Below are 25,261 nucleotides of genomic sequence, written 5' to 3' on the forward strand. Positions count from 1 at the left end.
ACCTGCTCAACTAACTCTCACACACGCAGCAACTGAGGGGGCAAAACGGCAAAGCCAGTTCTGCATTTTGCATATGCACATCACTAACCATTGTATCATTACAGGTGCAAACTCAACTGCATCTTCAGATGCACTACTTACTGATGTGAGCTTAACGAGATCAGCTTTATTAATTGCAATTTACAAGGATATCTCCCTGTTCTCCCTCCGAAGAGGCTCTGCAATTAGAGATAAATTTCTTGTTACAAACTCCAGGACTTCCCCGGCTTATATAACGCCAGCTACTAACAAATCCCTAACAAACCTGACCTGATAAGATTGCCTTCCAACTATCCTAACCTCTTGCTGATCTTCTGACGAAACTAACACCCAACTTGCCGACCCCTACCCCTGCTTGGCCCTACGCCTATAGGTACGCCCAACAAAGGCATCCACAACACTCACCGACAGCCCAAGACGCTCGATGAAGGGTTCAACTATTGGACGAACTTGATCGGCCAGAGCTTGGGCCTCCGCAGGCATGCATGCATACCCCTTGCTTAAGATCCCGATATCTAGATCAGGGACATGATTTTTCAGAATTCCAAGAGCATGGGAAGCGACCATCACAGCGCCCCGGGGTAGCGCAGCTTCAATGCAGGACTTCTGCTCATCCAAATCAACGAGCTTCTTTTTCAGGTCTTCAATCTCCTTGTCCTTCAGCTTGAGTCTTTGTTCAAGGCTTGCCTGCTTGTTCCTCACCTCCCGAAGGTGCTGTGCATCAGCTACAAGCCAAAACAAGGGTGTAAGAGAATGAACCAGATGCTGGAGCCTAGAAGCGTGGAACTCATGATGACATGATCAGAAGAATTAAAGCACCAACCTTCATGGGCTGCTCGGAGTTTGGCCACCTGTCCCTCCATTTCCTTGGCCTTAGTCGCTGAATGATCTAGTTGAGACTGGGCTTGAAGCCATTGCTCTCGGCAATCTTTCAGCTCTTTGATTATGTCATCCAAGGGAGTGGGCAGGGATTTGGCTGGGGACTTGGTGCACGTCCCTACCTCAGGAACAGTATTCTGTACTGCCTCATTCCTCTGGACATCAGATTCCCGAGTATGGGGTGAGACGGTGGTGTCTGGAACAGCTGCAGGCCTGAAATCAAAAGTAGCATCATGAGCGAAATTCTCCAAAAAGAGAACTCTGCAAAACACACCAAGCCCACATAACTCACTGAATCATTGGAAGAGACAGCTTCAGAATGGTTTTCCTCCTTTGAGCACGTGCAGGAGTGGGCTCAGGTTGTGGAGCAGGTTCCGCCTGACCGGAATTCCCTCAAACAGGTTTCAGTGATGTAACACAAGCAAATAAATGGCTGAACACTATCATCAGCGGTACCTGCTCATCTGGACGAGGGGCATCTCTGAGCAGATGCTTTTCTTGGAGGTCTGGATATATCTCCTTGGAAGACGACTCGCAGAGCTTGTTTTCTTCAGATGGCCTGAGTTTGGGAGACCTGTGTTTCTTCGCCAGGCATGGCGCAAGGTCCGGCAGTCCATCAGCTAGAGTTTTCCTCTTCTTTATTGAAGCAGCTCTGGGAGGAGTGCCGGATTTGGGAGTAGTGCTCTTCCAAGAAAAAGAGAGATTATTTGGTTGTTTCTTTTTCCTAGGAACAGCAGTATCCTTGCCGCGTGCAACCTCAATCCAAGCTCCACCAAACTCTTCATCATTGCTGCTGACATTCTGAAAAGGACAACCAAAGGGCATAAAAAAAGAAACATTAGCAGTTAAAAAGGAATAACACACAGTTGTGCATCATCACTATTATGTGCTTCTAACTAATATAGTAGTTTCAGAACATGCAGAAAAGCAGATACTTTGAAGATTAGCCAACCTAAGAGGAACATTCTACCATAACTTTGATCGACACTAAAAACTCAGTAAAAGAATAGAACAAGCATTGTGTAAATTTTGCTATTGATACATTCTAAAAAAAGAGACACAAGAAATAATTTGGTTAGGTACATTACCAAATTATAAGAGATAAAACACAGTAGCACATTATCCGCATTATGAGCGTGTAACCTATCTTGCAGTTTCAGAACATACAGGAAACATACAGTGACACTAAGGGCACCAAATTCAAGTTTAACAAATATCTGAAAGAAATAGATTATAGGGAGATTTGTGCGGACCTGTAGACCATAAACCCAGTCATATCTAGGCCTCAGTAATTTTTGGCTCAACTGAACTTTCATCCCTAAATGTGCTGACTTGAATGTGTATTTTAATTCTGGATGAACATCAGTGATCACCCCTAGCCACCAGCCACCGCCTTGGAATGCTTCAACCTCATCATTGATGCAGAAGCTAATATCTGATGCTTGTGGTGGGCAAGGCCTGACGTGCTTCACATCAACAATCTCATCAGGCAATGCAGTACCATCATTATTCGAAACAGTGTAATCCACTAAGAGGTTGTTCTTCCAGAAAATCTTCGCAACAAATGCAGGCAACCAAGCAACAACAGAATTATCTACCAACTTGGAAACTTCAATTTTCATTCCTTTCGTGTAAGGCACTGCCTCGGTTTTCTCCTAGCAGGCAAAGTGTAGTGGTTTAGCACTCAATGAACAGCCCAAAGGAGGGGGTGAAACTTTATACAGGTTAAAAAAAAACTTATAACAAGAGCTAATCTACAATAACGAGGGGAAAATGCAGATATTGACTCCTATAAATTTCCGTTAGCAATCAAGAAAGGAAATTGAATTATCACAAATGATCTAACTTGTAAGCAACAACGCCAGGCAGTGAAACCACGCTAGGAAGTGCAACAGCATATATATCTCTAACATATCTAACATCTACTACCTGACATAGAAACTTCTTCAAAGATTTAATTTCCAACAGAAAGTGTTTGTAACATCATTCGGAATTGAGGGCTCACAACTTCTTTCAATAGTTTCGAGCATTCTGGCTTCACAAGGCTCAAAAGTAGAAAAGGAAAAAGACAAGTACAGATAGACTAGTAAGACTTCATCCCAGCACTATCCATCTCCAATCGAACACATTCAACATTCAACGCACCCAATACCTTATTTTGGTTGGCAACTCAATTTAACAAAAAATCGGATGTCTGGCAATCTTCTGGCCAGCAGGACGACAAGCACAATTTCCATGTGCTGCAACATCCAGAACCCTTCTCTAACTGCTGAATTACTCAAGCTAATATAGATAGAAATCAATCAAATACAATGGTAGGTACGAATGGTATCACACAGGTCATAGCAGTATAGCACCCATCCCTATCCGTTCCAATGTCGACATTGTTCTCACTCTACCAAATCTCCAACCGACGATATATCATATATATGGGATCACCATTTCTAACCCTAATAATGAATCAACTGGAAATACGGAAAAGGGTGGAATTTTTCACGGATTAGGCCAGTCTCAGTGGGAGTTTCATGGGCACAATTACTAGACTGGGAACTACTAGGTAACTATGCGAGACGAGTTTTATGGTGATGAAACTCTCCTCACATCTTATGAAACTCTATCATTCTCTCTTCTTGTCATGTCAGCAAAATTGATGATATTTAAGCTATAAAACTCTCCATAAAACTCTCATTGAGACTAGCCTTAGTGGCTCGTCGAAAGATGGGAGGCCTTATTACCATGCCCCGGGCGGAGCGCTGCTTAAAAGAGCCGCGGACCCACTCGAGGTGGGGTCGGACGTCGGCGGCGTCGAACTCCATGACCTCCCGCGTCTCCGGGAAGCACACCCTGACCTTCCCGTCCCTGTCCACAACGCCGAGGTCGACCCCGAGCCACCAGGCGTCGTCGAGGAATGCGTCGACGGCGGCGTGCTCCACGGCCTCCCCCGAGGCGGACCAGCGTGGCGGCGGGCGCGGGCGGAGGATCTGCGCCGGCACGACCTCCCGGAGCGGGAGGTCGGAGTCCTCGCGCTCGAGGGGGGCATCGTACTCGACGGTGTAGCTGGTGGGGCTGCGCGCCAAGACGACGGCGGCGTAGTGGGCGGTCCCGTGCAGGCCGGGCTCGTCGGGGACCACCTCCACGGGGTTCCCCGGGATCGGCTTGGGCGAGTGCCGGCGGCGTGGCTTTTGTAGCGGCCGCATTGGCGCGGCGGAGATGGGGGGAGGGAGGGGAACTGCCGGACTGGGGGGGGGGGGGGGGGGGGGGGGCTGCACGAGACCGGAAGACTGGAAATGGAAGAGAGCAAAACAGAGAAGAGCACGTGACAGGGTTCTATTCGCCGTTGGATCTGCCACGTGGACAGCCAGGTCACCGCAGTGTGCGTTATCCAGACATTTTTTTTCCGAAAGTCTGTTGTGCCGCACAAACGAAATTTTAGGCCCAAGGTGATGGTCAATGGACTGATTGTCTGAAAAGAGGGCCCAAAACAGTTGAAAACTAGCCCAATAATAAAGAGAAGCAGATCGATCGCGTTTGGGCCTCATCAAAACGAAAGGAAGAGACAAAGAAAGAGAAAACCCTCACCACTGACTTGACAAGCGACCCCAGCCATCAACTAACTGTCCCAATGGCCATCAAATGTCATCATCTATTCATCTGCATCAATGGGGCTTTGAATTTCACCACCATGGATCGATCACATGGCACACAGCAACACAGGCCGTGTTTGGTTGATGTGTGAAAAAGTTTTGATGGAAACTTTTTGGTACTTTGACCACCAATTAAGGGTATTAAATAAAGTCTAATTACAAAATTACCTCCACAACTATAATACTGTAGCAGTTACTCTAACTGATGAGGCCTTTGACCGTACGATTAGTGAATAATTGAGCGCGGTCACTGTAGCATCACTGTAGACAATCATGATGAAACTTGAGTCATTAGATTCGTCTCGAAAAGTTACACTCATCCCTGAAAAAGTTTTGCAAATAAATTTCATTTAGTACTCCATGCGGGCATTCGTCTTTTTGTGAAATTGTGATGTGACTTGTAACCAAACATGGCCACAGCATAGCACATCACTGTGCTGTGGCAGATGCAGATATGCATGTTCAGCATGGGCTGTATGTGGTAGCTAATCAGCTAGCTATTCCCGCATACTATGCATTATGTTGTGGGCTGCAGCAGAGTAGCAGACAGCTGCCTGCATGGAGGGACTGATCGAGGCAACTGAGAGAGCAGATATAGCACGCATACACCTGTCTGAATGAATTTTTGCTGCTTCGATTTGGTAATCATATATGCCGTCTGCTTGGAATTAATGCCAAGAAGTATGTCTCTCATCCCATCTCGATCCTTGTATATATTTATTGTTATTGGTGTCTGTTATCAGAAATCAGCTTCCCATCCTCTCCATCAGAAGACCCAAGCAGTCAGTGCAATACTGAAAATTGAGCAAGTTAGTAGACAAGAAGTCGAGAAACTGCTCTCTTCTGCAGCAGCTAGCCATGTTTATGCAAACTGTTGTTTATTTATTTGACAGGCATGGCTGGGACATGTCTGATCCCTCTCCTGAATCCAGGGTGTCTTGAAGACCACATGCTCCCCCATTCTCAAGGAGAAGAGAGAGAGAGAGAGACGGGGCCATACTATTAACCATCGTCTCTAGCTCCTCCTTCCATGCATGGGGACTCAGCACGAAAACGACGACGCTAGCTTCTTCTTCTTCTTCTTCTCTATTACTATAGCGCACTTCAAATTGTGTGCTCCTCCACGTGCACGCCATCAGATGGCTTGGGAGTTTGGAGCACTGCGAGTTCGAGCAATACAGTATACTAGTAGTACTCCAGTCTCCAGGTTTCAGCTCTCTCATGCACATCGAGTTTGTGAGCTGACGACGTGCACCGGTTAACTGCTCCAACAACGACGCAGATGAAAAGGGAAATGTAATGCAGATATCATTGTGTATAGAGGTCAGTGAGTGATCTTCATGTATAAGTAATTGGTGCAAAGCACATTTTGGGAGGAATGTATGTGTGCCTTGGGGGATTCCATGATACAACTTGGTCGCTTTCCCTTGTCATCTTCACAAGACTAGATGTCTTTTTTTACTCTTCATCACAAGCAAATTTCTATAACCATATATCTGCAGATGATGGTACTTTTACAATTAAAGAGAAATACATAAGTGAGCTGTGTTATTAGCTTGAGATCAGCAAATAAATCTCTATGCAATCAGATGCACGAGTTTGGTGATTTACAATTAAAGAAAAAAGTGCGTAAGTGGACTGTGTTAGCTGGAGATCATGACAAAAGAAGAGGGGTGAGAAAAGGACAGAGATTCCCCTCCTTGTCTGAGAGCCAGGCTAAAAGGCTTGGGACTTGGGAGCCACTTGCCCGCTGCTCCCAGTTCAAGGAGGCCCTCCATATCAGCCCATCAGATTTGCCACTACTCCCTGTTTGGAGTATAAATAATTGTGCATCCAAGTGAGCGAGGACCGAGCAGCAAACTATAGTAGTGAGGGTGAGGGATATGTGCAGTGGAGCCTGGTCTTCTCTCATGTGCCACTGATTGCGGCTAGGTTATTACCAATATCTCTCTGCTGGCCGGGATAGTGGGATCTGAATAACTTTATAGCCTCAGCTCGATCAAGAGCAGGTGATCTTCATTTCTCATGCATGTTATTACTTATTACTCCTTGCTTTCAGTTATTTGATTCTTTCCTGCAGCTTCAGCTTCTTTTTGCACTTCACAGTAACAGTAGCCTATAGTTTTTGCTGCTCTCCTTCTCGTCATGTTCACTAGCTCGCGGTGTGTTCTTCTCTGAATTATTTTGTCCCTTTGAGATGTGTTCTAGGACCTTAATAATCTCCGGACGGACAGCTTGTATTCTAGATCTCCCCTAGCTACTTAGTCACTCTTTATTCCTTGTTTCCGGCATATCTCATCTTCTGGAAACTAGCTGCTAGCTAGTGTACTTGTGATCATTAATTTCCTTGCTTTCCTGCAGATCTCTGATCCCAAGCTGCCCAACATCATGGTGAACGATGACCCTCTGGATGGTGAAAACCCTAGAGCTCACACTGCGAATAGCATCCATGTAAGGGTATTACTAATTTACTATCATTCCTTTGAGCTTGGAAAGAATATATATATATATATATATATATATATATATATATATATATATATATATATATATATATACTGTTCTTGCAGTGATATGTCTATTGTTCTCTGCATCTTTCCAACAGGATAACAAGAGGGACCAAATGTTCAACCTGTTTTCATCCCATGATCAGTACATCAAAATGACGGTGTTTGACTTCGTCATCCAAACCGCCACCAAATCTTCAAGCCGACCCCGATTGCAAGGACAAGCTAGCACGGTCGCTCCCGCATAGCCTTTGAACTGGTGCTATCCCGATTGAGCTTTTCATACCTCTCCTCTCTGCAGCCCATTTTTTTTTCTGGTTTCTCCTACCAGAATTAGCATTCTTGACCTTGTAAGGCCTCTTCTTGACCTTGTAAGGCCCTGCCCCTGCGCTTGGCTCCTCCTTGCGCCTCTTGCCCGCTTCTTTCTTTTCGTGCGGGGAATCAGTCTAACCATTACCGTGTTTGCCAAGCTCCCGCAACCACCTATTCCCTGCTCCCTTCTATCCCTCCTGAGCTAGTAGCTTATCCCATGCATGTAACCATACATGTTTGATTTATATAAAGTGTTGGATTAATCTACTTTGTTTGTAAGAGTGGTAATAATCTGGTTTCTTTCTCTCATGACGGAGGCAATACCCGGCCATGTGCACTGCCCGCTATATATACTCCTTTATTTGGCATATGCCTTATAGTTTTAAAAGAGACATAAGAGATGCCGGTTAAAGTTTCTTTTCTTGCAATAAACCACATGACAACGAACTAATTAAGCTATCTATTATCTTATTATTTGGCCAACAAACGGAGCCTCCACATTTGCTCTCAAAGCCTAGAAATTCCCACGTTAATCGAAGAAAAAATAGAAAAAAAATTACCCACCACTACCATTATAATAAAAATTAGCCTAAAATATCCGTGTACCTAATTAAAAATCACCCACCCATGCCATTATAAAAAATTAAATATAAAATATCATTTAGCTATTATCAGTTACAACATACTATTAATAAAAACTAAGGTAACAACAATCAATCAAACCAAAAAGAAAATAAAAATAATTATATGCATAATATTATTAAAGCTCAACAAATTAAATTGTTATTATAGATAGATCATATTTGAATTATTTTAACCATGACATAATTTATGATAATGAACAGGGTGATGTATGGTAACAAATAGTACAATCTTTAAAAAATAGTAAAGATACAACAACATACAAATATTTAAAATTTTAATACTAGCCGTGCAAATACGCGGGCTATACGACTAATTCATCAAGAACAAGCAGCCGGGTGATGAAATGAAACCAAATCAAACAATGCCGGCCGGCCACTTCGATCTATCTACTCGTCTCGGATCGGACCAGCTAGCTTCAGAGCTTCCTGCCGGCCGATCGGTGACATGAGTGCACGCAAGTGTGTGTTCGCTACTTCGCTGGCTTTGCTGCATCCCGCTCCCAGGCATGTGCATAATGCATGAGAGCATGAGAGACTGACGACTGACGACTGACTACTGGAGCATGCATTGCAGTTGCAGAGCAGAGGCGTGCACACTAGCTGCCGCAGGTTATGCATGCCATCTTTTTGTGTAGCTTTATCAGGGCAGGCATCCGATCCGGCCACTTGTTGGGGGACGGTCCGGTGGTCGATCGGATCGTCGTCGTCGTCGTCGTCTCTCTCTCTCTCATCGATGTCGTGCAGCAAGCAGGACCACTGCCTGCGGTAGATTTAGGACTGCTAATGGGTTGGGTTGAAATGAGTTTTATGGGGTGGGTTTTGAAATGGAGTGTGTTTGGATGAATTAAAATGGGTTGTATTAGTTAATGGGGTGGGTCGGGGCGGGTTCTATATAAATGCGGGTTGGGGTGGGTTGAAATGGATATTTTTTACAAAATAGTATAACTATATATAAATGTGGGTCCCACGTGAGAGCTGGACTCTGAAATTAAAACCACGTGTTTATATCAGAAAATTTTATTGAAATTGACTGAATTTTGTTGGAGATGACTCAGTACGACTGGCAGCTATTTTGTGCAAAGCAGTGTGGCTAGAACTACCTGTGGGCCCCACACGAAGAGCCGGACCCTGGAATTAAAACATCGCGTTCACACTATAAAATTTTATCGAAATTGACTGAAATTTGTTGGAGATGACTCAGTACGACTGGCAGCTACTCTGTGCAAAACAGCGTGGCCAGAACTACACGTTGGCTCCACATCAAGAGCCGGACCCTATAATTAAAATCTCGCGTTCACACTATAAAATTTTATCGAAATTGACTGAAATTTTTAGAGATGAGTCAATATGACTGACAGATACTCTGTGCAAAGTAGTGTGGCTAGATATATATGTGGTCCCTATATTAAGTGTAGAACCATTAAATTCCTCTGCATAGTAGAACCCATGGATTTTTATGGTTTTTATGGGTTACCCGTTTATAATGGGGCGGGTTGGTTAGAGTTAAGAAATTAACTAATTGGGTTGGGTGAGGTTGGGTATCTAAATATGTTAATTTTGGGTGGGGTTGGGTATGGTGCGGGTTCCAACCCATTAGCAGGGCTAGGTAGATTATTATTTGGTAGCTTTGCTACTGCAGATCAGCAATTCAGTATGGCTGGTTGGCGTAGCCCGCGGTACAGCTCGCGGAGTCATGGTCATGGACATGCATGGTCTCCCCGGCGGGCCTGCAAATTAAAGCTCAGCGTGACATGATATAGCTAGCATGCAGCGCCGCCAGCAGTGGGATGTGCATTGCAGCATGCGCTCGGATGGTTGCCGCGCTGGACCTCATTTGTTCACCGGCTAGCTCAGCTCATCCACGGACGATTCGCGCAGCCGATGCAGATCTCTGTGCAGTGTAGGAGACTATACACAGCAGATCACAGATTGGATAGATTCCCTGCGAGCTCGCATGCGTTGCGTGCTGCCTGCTGAGCTATTACTCACTCCCTCCCGAAAAGAATGCAACTCTTGCTTCTGATAAGTCAAATAATTTCAAATTTAATCAAATTTATATAAAAATTACTAACATTCATATCTCCTAAATAAATTTAGCATGAAAACATATTTTTTTCGACGAACCAATGAGAGGAGTATATAACATACTACATGACTAATCTAATTATACTTATTTTGTAATATAAATGGTAATGCAATTTTATATAAATTTTCTCAAATTTAAAATTTTTTAACTTCTCGGGAAAAGCGGGAGTTGTATTTTTTGTGGGATGGAGATCGGAGGGAGTACTTGCTGCATGCAACTCCGGTCCCGTGCGTGCCTACGCGCCCAAGCCGGTCCTTTTCTTTTCCATGCGTGCCTGCACAACACCTCGAGTCCTCGACCGATCTCTGAATGTACGTATACGGCCTGATCCGTTCATGTCATGTGTCGCCGTCGACACGTACGTGCGCTGCGTGCCTGATCGACAACGACATCAGTAGTACACACGTGTACTGGGCCACCTGTAACTTTTTTGCAGAAATTGCTCCCGAGTGGTACAGTGCCACTACTCGTTGTCCGGTCCAGTCATTCATGCGCATGTGTGTGTTGGCCGGGACCTTGGAGGAGCGTAGCGACTCCTGAATCCTCATCACGAGCTTTGTGAGCCACTGATCGAGCCAGCTAGCTGTCTGTGTCCCGTGGATGGCGATCGATGCATGTGCTGCACTTTCTGCACGTACTACGTGCATGCTGTACTCCATCTATGCATCCGTGTAAAGCGTTCGATCTTACTTTGCTCTCACGTGACGACGTAACGTATAGTACTCATCAGCTTGTTTGTCCCGGATGTTCCTTCTCATCAGCACGTGGTAAAAAAGTGCAGCCGAATAGATAGAACAGGCCGCAACTCACCTCGTTCGGCCTACGGAAGGAGCTGGGCCGCAATGCAACTTATACACATTGTCCTTCAATTCGACCTATATATGGGCCTTCGATTATATGTATTGGAGCTCTGCTTTGTCATTCACTTCCAAATCCCTTCATTCAACTCATGTGTCCATACGCGAAAGGGACTGTAGTCTAGTGGTTATAAGAGCCCCGATAGCACTTGAGGTCCTGGGTTCGACTCCCCTTGGGAGCGAATATTCTGAGATTTAATGGCGTTGTGCATTAAGTGGTAGGCGACGTTCCCGTCGACAGCGATGCGTCTGTGGTGACTTCGTCAATCTCAAGAATTTGCCGGCTCAGTCTTCGAAGATGCTCATAGGGGTAGGGTTTGCGTACGTGTGTTCATAGGGGTGTGAGTGTGCGTGCATTGTGAGTGTCTGAGTTGTACCGTGTAATCTATAAAAAAAACTCATATGTCCATACTAAACGCAACACACTAAGTCTATTTTAATTGTTTTCCTTGTTTTACAAAAGAAGCAAAATTTGAAATGTACTATTGTTCTAACATTTCAAAATTGTCTGTGGAGCGAAAAAAATATGAGGACGAAGAAGAGAAAGCTGGAATGGATAACAGGCGGCAGCACAGCCCACCGATAATGAATGTCGTCAGTAGGCGGCCGTATTATGCACCCACAATTTTGTTTCCATATTTGGTATTTGCTTCATGTGTTAATTATTTGATATAACTGAATGGAGGGAGTAATTATCATCATTTCGAAATCCACATATCTAAATATCTAACTAATAAATGTTCACATATACGTACGTTGCTGTTTATATCAATCGAACTGTTCGAATGTTTGACTCTTGGAAAACAAATTGCGCATTGTGTTTTTCTTAAGATAAATTATGCTAGTGAACCACGTGTCGCTTGCATGCGTTTTGCAAACTCGAGTTCTAGCTTCATCATTCAAATCTCTCTCTCTCTCTCTCTCCCTCTCTCTCCCTCTCTCTCTCTACTAGAAATGCTTGCCGCGTATGCCATGTATGTGTGGTCTCCTTGCAGTGTTGATGAGCTTGTCAGCTATTGGATTATGATTATCTGGAACATCAATACTTGACTGAACCTTGTCAACATATATAAACTGTCGAAGTTGTAGTTTATTTGTCACATATGTCGAGTGCGAGGAATCTAAAACTTTAATGAAGATGTGGATTTAAAGAAACGCGGTCCAGCGATTTTCACATACTTTCACAAGTGGATTTAATATTTTTTTGAGAACCTTTAGTAGTATCCGTAGAGTAAGAGACACCATAATTTGAGAGCTAGGTTATTCTTTTTCTGCATTATTCTTCACACAGCCAACCGTTCTCTATCATCCATATGAGCTTAATAGATAAATCAGGTAAATGACTTCCTGATGGTGTCCGAATATAAATAAAGAATTGGTAGAGGCTTGAAGTTTTTAGGCTCCATCAAAGTAAAATATTACTTAATAACAGGAGCCTGGCAGTTTTAAAGAATAAAAGGATAGAAACTGATTAGCTAAAGCTTCAGAAACACATAAAGGGAGGTAATAGGTATTTATGATTTTTGTTACAAGTATTAACTCGTGCATCTAGCAATAAGGTAAACATGTGAATTGAATCTCGTGAATATCTTTGACGTTGGAGTTGTTCTCCGTGAAGTATTCCAAGCAGGCCAACAGATGACTTGTTCAGAGATGGGATGAGCATTGCAAAGTTCACAGAGATTACCATCCCTGACAAAGGTGTTGCAAACTGTTTAGCCATAGCTGTTGCAAGAACTTAATATCAGCAGGGAGACTCCAATGTCCATCAAAGATAGTGCACTAATGTTTCTGCAGTCTGTGCTAATGGTGGTGGTTACCAAACTGCATGGGATCAGGGATGCTTATTTAACAGGAAGCTGAAGTGAGCAGTTTTGCTACTTCAGTAGGCATTTCCTCGAGTGGTTGGCGGGCGGCTGGGCATCATCCATTAGATGAGGCAGGGAAGGGGCTTCAGGGGTTCGGTGCTGAGATGTTTAGCGGGAGGACGAGGATCATTGGCGAGCAGGAGAAGGAGGCAGGTCGAGCGTACCTAGGCGGATGGCGGCCACCAGGCGCCGCCGACGTGCTCCCAGAAGCTGGCGAAGATGGGCGCTCAGGGGTTGAGGTGGGAGGCCCAGAGCGGGTAGGCGCGGCCCCAGGTGTTGAACGCCAGGTACGTGGGCATCCGAAGGCATCCTGCATCGCGTGGCAGCCGGAGGGAGGACGCTATACGGCCGCGTGGAGCCGGCGGGCTACCGTGGTGCGGCAAGAAGCAGGCAGGAGAGGGAGGGAGAGAGAAGAAGATTACACACCTTCCGTTTGACGGGAGATCCTCAGATTGCAGGTGGGGCGGGTTTTAAAACGAACCCGCTAACCCACCCCGCAAAAACAGGTTTTGTGGCCAATGCGGTCCAGCTGCAATATTGTTGTGGCCCAACATTGAGTAGCCCACTGAAATCCGTGAAAGTTATATGAGAACCGAAGGTCAGCACTTAGGGAAACTATCAGGGACTCGGATTCAAGGTTGTATAAAGTCATATGAGATTGCTAATTGTTTTTAATAATATGCTTGTTCAAGATTGTAATTCTGAAATATATGTTCACCTCTTTGTCTTATTTCAGGCCATACTAATTTCAAGATTGCAGAAGGTGATATCAGCGATGATGAGGGTCAGTTAGAATAAAAGCTAACAGGTGTTTTCTTGAATCTGGTATTTTCTTGTTGAATATGTTATGCAGCAGTGTGCCTATAAGGGATTAGGAATCTCATTTTTAGTAACTTGTACTGTTATACATGCATTCTGCTTTTCAGACTTGACAAACTTGAACCCTGCTATTGATGTTTAATAAATCATCATCCATTTTCTTAACATATGTTATTTCAGCCTTTAATTTATAATGGCATGAAAGAGTGGAGCTGCTGCAAGCAATGAAGCCATGATTTTAGCTTATTTTTGGCGATACCATGTTTAATAAACTACAGTTAATTTGTTAGGCAATTTTGGAGTTATTTATTCTGTAAAAAAGCTTGACTGTCACACTGATACATTCAAGGCGCTTATGGTTCTTTCGATTGTCTCCCTCTGATTTCAGGTCTTTTTCTTCCAGCCGTTGTCAGGCCCATCTTGGATTCTTTTGAGACTGCCAAACAAGTTCCTCAACCAGCTCTAAGTGATGTATGCTCTTTTGTTCTATTGAATCTGTCACTTTATAAGTTTATATTGGTCCAAATTCTTTGAATTAAAGGCTAAATAATTCACATCGTTTCTGTATTTTCTACTGCTTCTAGGCTAAATAACTGTGACCAGATGTCAGCCAATACTCTTTAGTATATATGCTAATTCCTATTGTTACATTAGTTTCTGAATTTAAGGTGTTATGTCTCCCACTTTCTGAACTTAAGGAGTAGTATTGTGTTAAGAAATTTTTGATCTGGATACTCACCAGAGAGTACACATAATAACTGTCAATGCTTGTGGTTCTAATTCTGTGCATAGCTTGCATATAATGTGTGTTATTCTATCAATGATTGTTCTGAAATCAGAGCTCTAAACTCTAAATTACTATGATCAGATGTCACCTATATTGCAGGCTTCACAGGGCAGCAGATAGAGCTTGGTCCAGGCTGCACAGGCACTCAAGTCCTGAAGCTGAAGATACTAGTGTTACCTTATCAGCTAATTGTTTGCTTCACCGTGGCCTCAGTGACATGTGGCGCTGGTTCAGCTTACCGTTTGCCAATTGTTTGCAAGTCGATCTACTAAAAGTAACTGTCACATCTTGTTCATCCTAGTCTGGAAGAAGCTAACAGTTTATTAGAAGAAGTTACTGGTTCTTGTTTATTCGTGTTATAAGTGCTGTCTGTCGCACCTTGTTCATCCTAGATGATGAATTAATGATGTAACTGTTTTTGTGTCATCCGTGATGACTTAATGATGTAACATTGAACGACACATCCGTTCTCAATGTTGTTTTTGCTGTTCTTTTTTCATTTTTATTTAATATAGTATTCAGAGCATATCTTGTGTATACAGTATTTAGCGTGCATGCAGTGCGGCCAGCCTTTGCGGGACATGTGGGATTAGCATTTATTGCCCACAAAGCCCATGAAGAGTTGTTACCCGCTAGATTAAGTTTGCGGCCAGCCTCAAACCCGCAAAAGATCATTTGCGGCAAGCATTGTGGGTTTGCGGTGGGCCACAACCCGCCCCGCCTGCACTCAGAGGAGATCCTATTTGGAGCTCAGATTTTGACGGTGCCTCGACGGGAAGAAGCAGCAGAGGAAGAAGGGCAAAAACATTGTCTTCTCGAGCATCGCGAGAATTCCCGTAGCAATTAGAACCGGTAGAGATGTACACGGTGGCGGAGGACGTCAAAAAATTTAGGTGTGGCGAGGGGATGCGGCGTGCAGGCGGGGGGCGCTCCTGGCGGACCTGGCGGCTACCGAGGCCGGCGACGGCGAGGGGATGCGGCGCGCCGAGATATGGCGAGCGCCATACCTCACCACACTAGGCCCTCCGCCACTGGATGTACAGCAACGTTGAAGTGGTTGATGACGTCGGTTTCTCATCTAACGGCTAATGGAAAAAAAAGATGACGTAGCTCAATAGAATGCTTGGGTTTGGTGCAAGATCATATTTAGAGATTTGGAGATGATGATTACAAGATGGTTGTTACATGTATGTCACGCAAGTGCAGACCAATGATGTGCATGTCTCCTACACACGGAGAGGCGAGAATGAACTACTCCAACTCCACTGACCACTATAGCTAGTGGAGCGGCAAGTCACGGCTGATGCCAAGTGCTGCCGCTACAGTGCCGATGTGTCCGAGCGAGAGCGACAGGTACCTCGGACGGCCAGGATCTCTCGCTGGCAGCCCCGCGCGAGCGATCGGCGCCGCCCGCCGCCTGTGGCCCGCCGCGCGCACGAGTGGGCCTCGCCTGCCTTATCCGGTCGCGGACGTCACCCTGCTGACCGCCCGCTGGCCACGTTGACGCGATGACCGGAGCTAGCCGGAGACCGGAGACCGGGCTCGACCGGGACCCTTTGACCGCCCAGCTGGCACGCCCAGCCTGGCCCTGCCCGCCACGTCACCTGCTTCCGCTTGCTGGCCTGCTAGCTGGTTGGCGGCGCCGACCCCACGTTTACCATGCGAGGAAATTAAGGCCGAGGTAAACGTCGTTCGTTTCATGACGCGTCGCAGTTGATCGATGCAGCTGTATACTCTACACTGACACTCTTTCTATGAAGGTAACATGGCAGTAAGAAAAAAAAAAGATAATATATGTAGATTTGCTGAATTATTTTTACAGTAGTTCCAGGAAGAACTCTATGACACTACTACTTGTATTTGTCTGATGCAGAAGCGAGTAGTAAAGTTGTTGTCCGTAGCCAATACCCGGCGGGTCAAAATGTTTTTTCAAGCAAGCATAAAAGAAGCCAGCAGGTACATATAGCGCACAAGTACATATAGCGTAGTTGGTTTTGGACGCCCCCGGCCGATCAACAAGCATATCTGCATGCATGAAAGCAAGCCCATGGTGTATTTCTTTAAACTTTACAGAAAGGCATACAGTGTCCTCACAGCAGTTAGCAGAACATGTCTTGGGCTCGCATATCATACGCATACTAAATGAACGAATTTTTGAAAAAAAATTGATATTATTAGATTCGTCGCACTTTGAAATATTTTTAGGAATTTTTTGAGAATTTTTCATTTTTTAAAATTCAAATTTGAATTTTGAATTTAGACCGGTTTAATACCGGCCCAAACCAAAACCAGGTCAAACCGGACCGGTTCCCACCGGTTTCGTAAAGCATGCTCGGGAGGCGGAGACTCCCTCGGTTCCGTCTTCCGTCCCAACGGCCGCCGCACGGGCGAGTGGATGATGAAGAAAAAGAAAGGAATGGCGCGAGTGTCGGTCGTCATGAGTAATTGGCGTGGCGGGCCGCGCGTGCCTTCGGCTGTGGCCCAAGAGCAGAGTGTTGTCTTAATTGGGTTGGCGGAGCAGGGTAAGTGCGCGGCCGCGAGACGGCCCAGCACAGAGTTCCGCGCCTCGAGCCCACGGCCCTGTAAGCGAACTGATCCGTTTCATCTCCTTTGCTCAAAAATTCCTAAATCAGGAGGTGATGGTGATCAAACCACTCACATTCAGTCAGACTCTGTAAGTAGCTTGCAGCATCAAGTTACATGTGCTGAGGTAACCGTACACATTCTTGGTTTAAGTAGCCACGCTCACACATCTCCTCTCAAACCTGTGCACCTGCCTGTTGTGTCTTTCTGCACCTCGCGATCTCTGCTCGTCTTCCGTAGAACACCACACAGAACGGTGGTGCTCTTTATTAGTACCCTGAAACGATTTGCGTATAATTCACCACGCTTTCTGAAGGCAAGGAAGTCCAGTCAGGAGTCACTCCTGCCGGGCTTGTTCGAAGCTGGGATGACCTGCAAATTTAAAAGTCAGTTAGGGATCCACAGAATGCAATGCTGGCTTGCTCGCCAATGTTTTGGTTGGTTGGCATACGGTATCAGCAGAGGGTATCCAATCATTTGTCGCAGGATTGCTTGTGCATCGGACGAAGCTGGCAGACGAGTGGCCATTGGTAGTCACGCTGAAGGCCCTGCCATTGGGTCGCTCCACTTTGATAAAACCTGTACCCGTCTGCAACGAAATATGACCGGGTTAAACATATATCCATATAACAATGTTAAAGATTGCACACTGCAACTAGAAAAACTACTACGTTACAACGAAAAATAAAATTGTAGGTCTTTCGGAAAAAAAAATTGTCCACCACTAAGAGAGTCTATAGTATCCGGGACCAAAACTCATAAAACATAGGTTCTTGGGATCCTTGCATTTTCCTTTTGGTCTGGAGATACCATGCAGGCAAGCACCAGGAAGGGCCTCAATATTGAAACCTCTGAGTTTATTGCAAGTTCCTAATGCTCCTACTGATACTTCAGTTGTCCTATGCCAGCATCTGGGAATGATTATACTGCTTTGCCGAAGAACCTTCAGCAGAGTAGTACAACTTAAGCTAGAAAATGTTTTTTTAGCGACCGTGCCTGAGCATGTCTTAAGCTAGAAAATGTTCCATGCCCAATTGTTGGTACGTGCATTTTAGAACAGTTTATTTATTATACCAGTAGTAGCCCACCAATGCATGAAGTCAGCCTGACTATATATGCTAAAGAAATTGAAACTGTTCCCTTTGTTGGTATAGTTGGATGAGGTTTCAAGATTAGTTAGTTTTGCCATTAATGAACCATGTTTTACCACCCATCAGAAACAACAAATGTGGAGATTCTGGGCATGACCTTAGGTTCCTACCATACAGCTCTTGCCAGGTTTCACAAACTGCACTTATCAATGAAAATGTTCTTTACACTCTTGTTCTAAAACTTTTATGTTGTTCTGTTCAATGAAGTACTGGCGGTGCTCTTGCTATTACTTTTAAAAAGAAATCAAAGTGTAAAGCAATCTTCAGATTTTCATAGCCCATTCATATTTCATGAAAAACACATACTCCTAATGCATATTTGGCTAATCATAGCATTTTTGAAGGACAATTGGACAACTGATAGTGACTCTAATAACGAGCATGCTGAAAGAGGACTGGAAAAAACAAGAAACATGATGGTAATTGACTAGTACTTCTCTGGTACCTATAAGAAAAGAATTTCTCTTGTGACTGCAATCAGTTGTGCAAGCAAATTAAACACCATTCCGGTGAAAATTACACTAAACCCTTGTGTGAACAAACTTTATTCCTTGAATGCAGTTAAGATGTGAGGATTTCAATCAAGAGTTCAAAAGCAGCTATCGCCAGACGGCAGACACATTGACATGATAAGATCAAACGAAGAACAATAACTAACTATGGATAGAGTGATTACCTACAGGATCCTAAAAAATAATCTCTTAATGAAATACGTGCTGGCACGTTCGTGAGAAAAAAAAACAGAATCCTACCTTACAACTCGGCCAACCTACTGCACCGACAAGCAGTTTGTCACGCACAACTGGAATTTACAGATTCAGTAACACAATTTTTCCCTAAAGAGGGCAAACATTCAAAGCTTACCGTGTGATGCTGCTTGTCGATGCCTATGAGCCCATCGTAGTACCGCGTCTCCACGTACTCCTCCCCGCCGTCCACATCCCCTGCTCCGTCCAGCACCAGTTTCTGCACACGACAAGGCGCCACGCTTACGTCCACGGTCCACCGATCGATTTCAACGGCGAAACACGAATCAAGAATTCGAGTACCACCAAGGTGAAAGGCAAAAGCGGCTGACCTGGGGCTTCGCCTCGAGGTCGCGCAGCTTGCGGAGCTCCGGCAGGTCGTGGTCCCCGGGGCCGGCCTCCGCGCCGCCGTCCTCCGACGGGTCGCTGCGCGGCGGCTTGGCCGGGCGCCTCGGCGCGACGCTGTCGAAGTAGCCCCGCACCTCGGCCTCCAGGCGCGCCGCCTCCTCCGGCGGAAGGTGCGGGTCGCTGCGCGCCGGCCGCGTCGTCGCCATGGCCAGCGGCTTCCTGGGTCCGCCTGGCGCCTGCTCGAGGTGTCTCTGCTCTGGCTCTGTCCAAGGGACAGCGCGGGTAGGTGATTCGGTGGCGGACCAAGCCGTCGTCGGTGCCTGCTCTCTCTATGGGCGGGCGACACGCGCGGTTTCGGGCCGGGCACCGGGAAGGGCGGTTTTGCGGTGAGAGGATTACAGCGTGGGGACCCGGGCAGGTGGCGACGGCGACGGCGGCGGCGGCGTGATGGTGGCGTCTGATTGCGAAAGCTGGGATGGTGGATGGATTTGGTAATCCTGATTGCAGAGGAGACAATCCTATCCTGATGGCGATGGACGATGGTTCCAGATTTCGAGAGGTGCCGGCGTCGCTGCTATTCCTTTTGCACTTTGCAGAGCACGCCAAGCCTGGTCCTGGTAGCTGCTTGTGAGTTACAAATTACGGAGAGTGCCGGGCACAGTCGGGCACTCGGGCACCAAACAAAGCACGCTTAGAAATAACGAATGTTAAAGCAAAAAGAGACTTTCTAAAATCTACACTCTAAATCATTAGTATTTAGAGTGTTATTTGAGTAAAAATTATTTTCTATATTTTTTATTCTCCGACATCTATTATCTTAATACAATAGTGTTAAAAAAACCACCACGTTCGTCGTGAGGGTCTAGAAATTCCCACGTTAATTCAAAAAAGAGAAGAATATACACCGTTAGATTTTATGAAGATCTAACGATCTAGATTTATCTAAAGAGTCCATGTCAAATAAAACTAAAAAATATATAGACTAACATAAGGAGTCTTATTAAATATTTATGAATTATAAAATTTATAAAATTAGAAATAAAAGGTACATGTCACTCCGGTTCACCGACCCCCTTTTCCATCGCCATTGACGGAGACTTCTTCATCGACGACCGTCGTTCTCACTTTGTGGGTGCCATGGAAACCATTGGACGAACCTACTGGCTACTATAGCTAGCTTAGCTACAGGCGCTATAGTAGCGTAGCCATGCATGCATGTCTGCAGCAACAAACAATAACAAACCATATACCGCAAGGCAAGTTCGGGACGCCAACCAACGCGTGCCGGGGGACACAGACACGTCTCTAGAAGAGGTCGATCGACGATCGATCGATCGACGCGCGCGATGCGTGCCAACGCCTAACGTTTTGGGAGTCTCCATCCTTGCTCAAACAGAAAAAATGAAAAGAACCTATACTGCATGCATGATGTATCTCAATCTTAGTTTAGCTCTAGCCTAACTTCTTCTTCTTAGCTAGGGAAAATTATGAAGTTTCTACTTGCTAGGATATGTACTCTTTTTTCTTACCGGTGATATATGAAAATTGTTTAAATTGGAAACATATTTTTATGCTACTATATATACTGTTATATAACTAGGCAATTTTCGGTATATTTTAATTCTAAATATTACTAGCAATTTCTTGGCATAAATGAGTGATAATGTGTGAATAAGATATGTGCATGTATTCATGTTATTCTTACTAATAAGCATGAACAAAAAGTTAAACCAGAATAGGTTTAGAGTGTACCCCAAGGCGGGACCAGTGCCAGAGGCACCGGTTGAGCCGTTACCAGCTGGAATAGACATGCTATTCGACTGGCCTTGCCTGAAGTAGCCGAACGATGTCGATGCAGGAAGAGGTTCGCAGTGCAGTCCCACGAACGGTCACCAGGAAGCAGAAGAAGTAGTCGTTCGTTCACACCGGGAGCAGACGAAGTAGTCGATCAGGGAGCGAGCAGTCACGTTAAGACGCTCCCCAAAAACCTGATTGCCCGCGTCCCGTGCAGGACCTTCAGCGAGCAGAGGTTCCGGAGGCCTGCTCTCGCTAGAGCTTTGCGCACAGCACTAGCGATGGGAACGACAGAAAGCAGCAGAGGGAGAAGGAAGAGATCTCCTAAACAGGAGTACCTGAATCAAGTGATGAAGTGTGTAGATGAGAGGAGGAAGGGATGGTTTATATAGGCGTGGAGGTGCCTCAGGTTCAACGAACCTGGACGTCGTAAAGAGCTTTGATGAGTGGCAGTTACTGGTGTGATTCTCCAGTCATTACTGTCAACGTTTATTCTCTGTTTTAATGTTCTTAATAGCAAAATATTATTCTCATCTCAGCACATCACGTCGCACCTGCACGTCACGTCCGGCCGCGCACCGCACCGCCCGTCCGGCCACGGCCTCGGCCCGGCGAGGCGAGCGAGCGCGCGCGTGTGTAGTTCACCGACCTCCTCTTACCGGTTTCAGAAGTGGTGTACACGAAGTCCACCCTTTAAGTCGGTTGAGATCCTCCTCAAATCCCGGTACGGAATTAAGCAATTGATTCCCTAGCATTTAATAGTGGGCTTTAAATTCTTTTATTGTATTGATTAGAATAAATGGGCCAAGCCCATAATTCCAACATATACCCATCGTGAGAAATATTCTCATCACATAGTATATAACTAGCTCCTTTTTTAATAAATATATTTTCAGGAAATATCTAGTTTTCATATTGAAGATCATGTCAGTATAACCGGTTTCCGGTAGTGTGGTTCTATTAGTTGTTTTTTCCCTTTTTGTTGTACTCCCTTCGATTCTTTTTCTTTGTTACTGTTTTATATAATCCACTATTTTCTGCAGAAAATCTCTTGGCACCTTTCAAAAAATGGACCATATTGACGTCCTGAACTAATTGTATTCGACCACCAAATATATTAATTCTATGAACTACCATAAATGTAAATTGTATGTGAGGATGATCTACATTAGTTTTCTTAAAAATGATTAACTTATAATTTTTTTAAAAAAAAACTGCAAAGCAGTGTCTTAAATTAGATTTTAAGAAACACTAGATGGTCACCGTCTATGAGTTTCTTTACAATTGAGGATGCTGAACAAGAAATGAATGCAAAGTTTGTAACGAAAGCACGCACACGCAAAACTGAAACTGAACTAAGCACACATACGAAAATATCTAGTTGAGTATGAAAACTATGCACATGTTTCGAATTCATCATCATACTAATATAGACCATATTCTATGAACTATAGTTGCTTACAGGCTTTAGCCCAACTCGTGGGAGAATGGTTGGGATTTGGGAAACCACCAAGTCGGGAGTTGGGGCTTGCGAAATGTTTTTCCTCATTTGTTCTATGTCTAAAGCGTGGTTGGGGTCCGATCCTTCTCACGGCTAATAGACCACTATGTACGGATGGGGTATTGAGTCAGAGGTTCGGAGATTTTCTTGATCTATGTGAGAAGGTCTTCTTGGTTAAGTTTTTTTCACTGATTTCCTTGCTGATGTACATGTGGTCCTTGTCTTGATTTTTTCCTCTTTTTTTTGTCTCCGACAATATTCTTTCACATGTTGAGTATTATTATTCACTTTGTGGCTTGATGTGTCCCTCTATCTTGTCTAGTAGTAGTTGCGTACGTGCATCTGCATCAGCACTAATTGATCAGCACAGCTGCTGTAAGCAAAGATCCTCCAGGCTCCACATCTCAAAATCGCCCAACTCGAAGTCCGGCAGGCCGATCTTGGAGTTGGAGTCGTCGTCGCGGCCGGCGGTCGCGAGGAGCTCCGACCTGGTCCCGGCGAACACGTCCTCGTCCTCCTCCTGTACCACGCCGTCGCCGTCCATCATCGGTCCGGCGGCCTTACCACCGACCCCACAGCCTTCGTTCGTCGGAGTCGCGGCCGACGTGGCGTAATGATGCTGCTGCGCCGCGTGCGAGGCGTCCGTCAGCGTCGACCGCAGCGCGCTGGAGGTGTTGTCTGGGCTCATGGCTGCCGGCGCCGCCGCTTGGCCAGGCTCGCTGTAGCTGTAGTAGTCCGCGTCGGCGTAGCCATTCGGCGGGACGACGACGTCGGCGCTTTGCCGGTGGCCGCCGTACGGTCCGAGATGGTACGCGGCCGGCGCGCTGGCCGTGGTCGATGCCGGCGCAACCGCGGGCGCCGCCGCCGCCTGGGCCTGGCCACCACCTTCGGCAGCGGCACCAGCACCAGCGCCGGCGCCGGCGCCTGACGACTCCGCCTGGATGCGCTCGACGAGGCGGGGCATCCAGACGCGGCGCACGACGTCGCGGAAGTGGCGGCTGTTGACGTCGCAGCGTAGCTGCTTGGCGTGCTTCTGCACGCGCGTCCGCCAGTAGTTCTTGATCTCGTTGTCGGTGCGGCCGGGGAGGTGCTGCGCGATCTTGGACCAGCGGTTGCCCCACCGCGAGTGGAGCTCGAGGATGAGCAGCTGCTCCGCCGCCGTGATGTTGCCCCGGCGCACGTCGGGGCGCAGGTAGTTGAGCCACCGGAGGCGGCAGCTCTTGCCGGTGCGCTTCAGGCCTGCACGTGTCATCGATCGGTAAGCAAGGTCCGGCGAGCAAAACGCAGGAATTGCGAGGGCCTAGATGAACACTAGTCTAGTCCGGCCGCCAGCACAAGTTGATCGATCCATCAGTGGCTGCCGAGCTAACTTTGCAACTAGCAAATGTCAAGCCATAGCTAGAGCTAGCTGCCTACGGTGGCGACGGAAAGTGTGTCATCTTTGGGCAAGTGATCACCAACCCATGTACTACTAGTATATTATTCCAGAATTTATCTCTGAACTGAACTGAAATATATACTGGATTGAGGTGGGGATAGATTGATAGATACCTGCAGAGCGCGCGAGCGAGTTCCAGCGGCCCTCGCCGTGGGCGGCGATGTAGTTGACGAGCAGGAGGTCCTCCTCGACGGTCCAGGGCCCCCGGCGCAGGTCGGCCTCGTCCTCGCTGCCCGCCGCGGCCGCCGACGCCGCCGAGCCCCCGGGGCTCATCGCCAGCACCTTCAGCTCATCCAAGTCCAAGCCGCCGCCTGTGGCCATGCCCATGTCCATGCTCAAGGCTGCTGACGCTGCTGGCTGCTGCGGCAAGCTAAGCTAGGCAACAAGCAGGCTGGATCGGATTGATTGTTAGTAGGTAGAGGACGATCAGTGAGCTGCAGGCTGCTGCTGCTTTGGAGTGTGGTGAGCCGAGGATCGGGGACAGGGATCGAGAGGCGACAGGGATCGAGAGCCGAGAGGGACAGGGCCCGAGGGGGCTGTATATATAGGTGATCGGAGAGACGACAGGTGGGGTTGGCCTGCTGCTAGTGTGGTTAAGGGGCCCCAATTAGGGAAAAAAAATCAGTGAGGACGGTCAGCATACTCTCTACCGTGCGGACTCCTCCCGATGCTAACCATCTGTCCAACCAAAATATCAGACGGCATGCTCATTCGGCTCGGCTCTTCAGCGAATCGATAGGCTGCTCGCTCGGCTCAGTGCACGACATCTTCAGCTAGTTTGGCTCGGCTCCTGGGCATACTCTAGTCCGATCCTCTCCAGTCTCCAACACGCTCTCATCCACGACCGCCGCATGCCTGCTTTCCGTCAGCCGCCGCCACTGCCGCCTGCGTTGTCCACTGCCGGTCTGCCGCTGCCGTCTCCCTTGCCCACTGCGGCTGCCGTCTCCCTTCTCCACCGCCGTTGTCCAGTGCATTCTTATGGTCTGCCGCTGCCGTCTCCCATGAATCTAGCATTTTCTTATTTTTTACAACACATCATGCCTTTTGTATACCCCACTACCAGGGGCGGAGCTAGGTAGTCGGCGCTGGGTGCGGCACCCAGAAAAAAAATTCGTAGTCCCTTATCATATATAAATTTTCACCATGCCAAATTGAATATCCACGGATGCTATGAAGGTGCCGCACCCCCCTTCATTCTTCTCTACCTCCGCCCCTGGCCACTACCATTGCTAATAGCTTCCATACATCAAAATGATCT

At 46.4% G+C, this 25,261-nt stretch overlaps 3 protein-coding genes and 2 long non-coding RNA genes across 5 annotated transcripts; 2 read left to right on the plus strand and 3 right to left on the minus strand.

Annotated features, from left to right (window-relative positions):
* Positions 1 to 33: 33 nt before the first annotated feature.
* On the minus strand, positions 34 to 4,149 carry LOC120664165 (DUF724 domain-containing protein 1-like). The gene is made up of 6 exons (XM_039943217.1): positions 3,654 to 4,149; positions 2,172 to 2,573; positions 1,375 to 1,719; positions 1,211 to 1,296; positions 863 to 1,131; positions 34 to 764 (listed from the first exon to the last, which is right to left on the minus strand). Exons 1-6 carry the CDS (start codon positions 4,113 to 4,115, stop codon positions 385 to 387), a joined length of 1,944 nt encoding a protein of 647 aa, XP_039799151.1. The 5' UTR covers positions 4,116 to 4,149; the 3' UTR covers positions 34 to 384.
* Positions 4,150 to 6,379: 2,230 nt separating this feature from the next.
* On the plus strand, positions 6,380 to 7,648 carry LOC120667345. Its single transcript, XR_005672160.1, has 3 exons — positions 6,380 to 6,571; positions 6,924 to 7,013; positions 7,168 to 7,648. It is a non-coding gene; the product is annotated as an uncharacterized LOC120667345 (long non-coding RNA).
* A 5,762-nt stretch (positions 7,649 to 13,410) lies between these two features.
* LOC120664167 lies at positions 13,411 to 14,968 on the plus strand. Its single transcript, XR_005670791.1, has 4 exons — positions 13,411 to 13,473; positions 13,573 to 13,644; positions 14,044 to 14,126; positions 14,542 to 14,968. It is a non-coding gene; the product is annotated as an uncharacterized LOC120664167 (long non-coding RNA).
* A 2,057-nt stretch (positions 14,969 to 17,025) lies between these two features.
* Positions 17,026 to 19,631, minus strand: LOC120664168. The gene is made up of 4 exons (XM_039943219.1): positions 19,255 to 19,631; positions 19,041 to 19,142; positions 17,477 to 17,614; positions 17,026 to 17,397 (listed from the first exon to the last, which is right to left on the minus strand). Exons 1-4 carry the CDS (start codon positions 19,474 to 19,476, stop codon positions 17,356 to 17,358), a joined length of 504 nt encoding a protein of 167 aa, XP_039799153.1. The 5' UTR covers positions 19,477 to 19,631; the 3' UTR covers positions 17,026 to 17,355.
* A 3,087-nt stretch (positions 19,632 to 22,718) lies between these two features.
* On the minus strand, positions 22,719 to 24,494 carry LOC120664169 (transcription factor MYB2-like). Its single transcript, XM_039943221.1, has 2 exons — positions 24,117 to 24,494; positions 22,719 to 23,804 (listed from the first exon to the last, which is right to left on the minus strand). Exons 1-2 carry the CDS (start codon positions 24,334 to 24,336, stop codon positions 22,927 to 22,929), a joined length of 1,098 nt encoding a protein of 365 aa, XP_039799155.1. The 5' UTR covers positions 24,337 to 24,494; the 3' UTR covers positions 22,719 to 22,926.
* Between the last annotated feature and the right edge of the window lie 767 nt (positions 24,495 to 25,261).

This window comes from Panicum virgatum, chromosome 3N (genome assembly GCF_016808335.1).
Source record: "Panicum virgatum strain AP13 chromosome 3N, P.virgatum_v5, whole genome shotgun sequence".
NCBI classification, from domain to species: Eukaryota; Viridiplantae; Streptophyta; class Magnoliopsida; order Poales; family Poaceae; genus Panicum; species Panicum virgatum.

Coding starts and splice junctions, on each gene's coding strand:
- LOC120664168 (XM_039943219.1), bottom strand. CDS start 19,476: ATGGCGACGACGCGGCCGGCGCGCAGCGACCCGCACCTTCCGCCGGAG. Junction 19,143..19,254: donor ACCTCGAGGCGAAGCCCCAG/GTCAGCCGCTTT, acceptor TGTCGTGTGCAG/AAACTGGTGCTGGACGGAGC. Junction 17,398..17,476: donor GGATACCCTCTGCTGATACC/GTATGCCAACCA, acceptor TTAAATTTGCAG/GTCATCCCAGCTTCGAACAA.
- LOC120664165 (XM_039943217.1), bottom strand. CDS start 4,115: ATGCGGCCGCTACAAAAGCCACGCCGCCGGCACTCGCCCAAGCCGATC. Junction 1,297..1,374: donor CCCCTCGTCCAGATGAGCAG/GTACCGCTGATG, acceptor AATTCCGGTCAG/GCGGAACCTGCTCCACAACC. Junction 1,132..1,210: donor CTGTCTCTTCCAATGATTCA/GTGAGTTATGTG, acceptor TTTTGATTTCAG/GCCTGCAGCTGTTCCAGACA.
- LOC120664169 (XM_039943221.1), bottom strand. CDS start 24,336: ATGGACATGGGCATGGCCACAGGCGGCGGCTTGGACTTGGATGAGCTG. Junction 23,805..24,116: donor CTCGCTCGCGCGCTCTGCAG/GTATCTATCAAT, acceptor TGACACGTGCAG/GCCTGAAGCGCACCGGCAAG.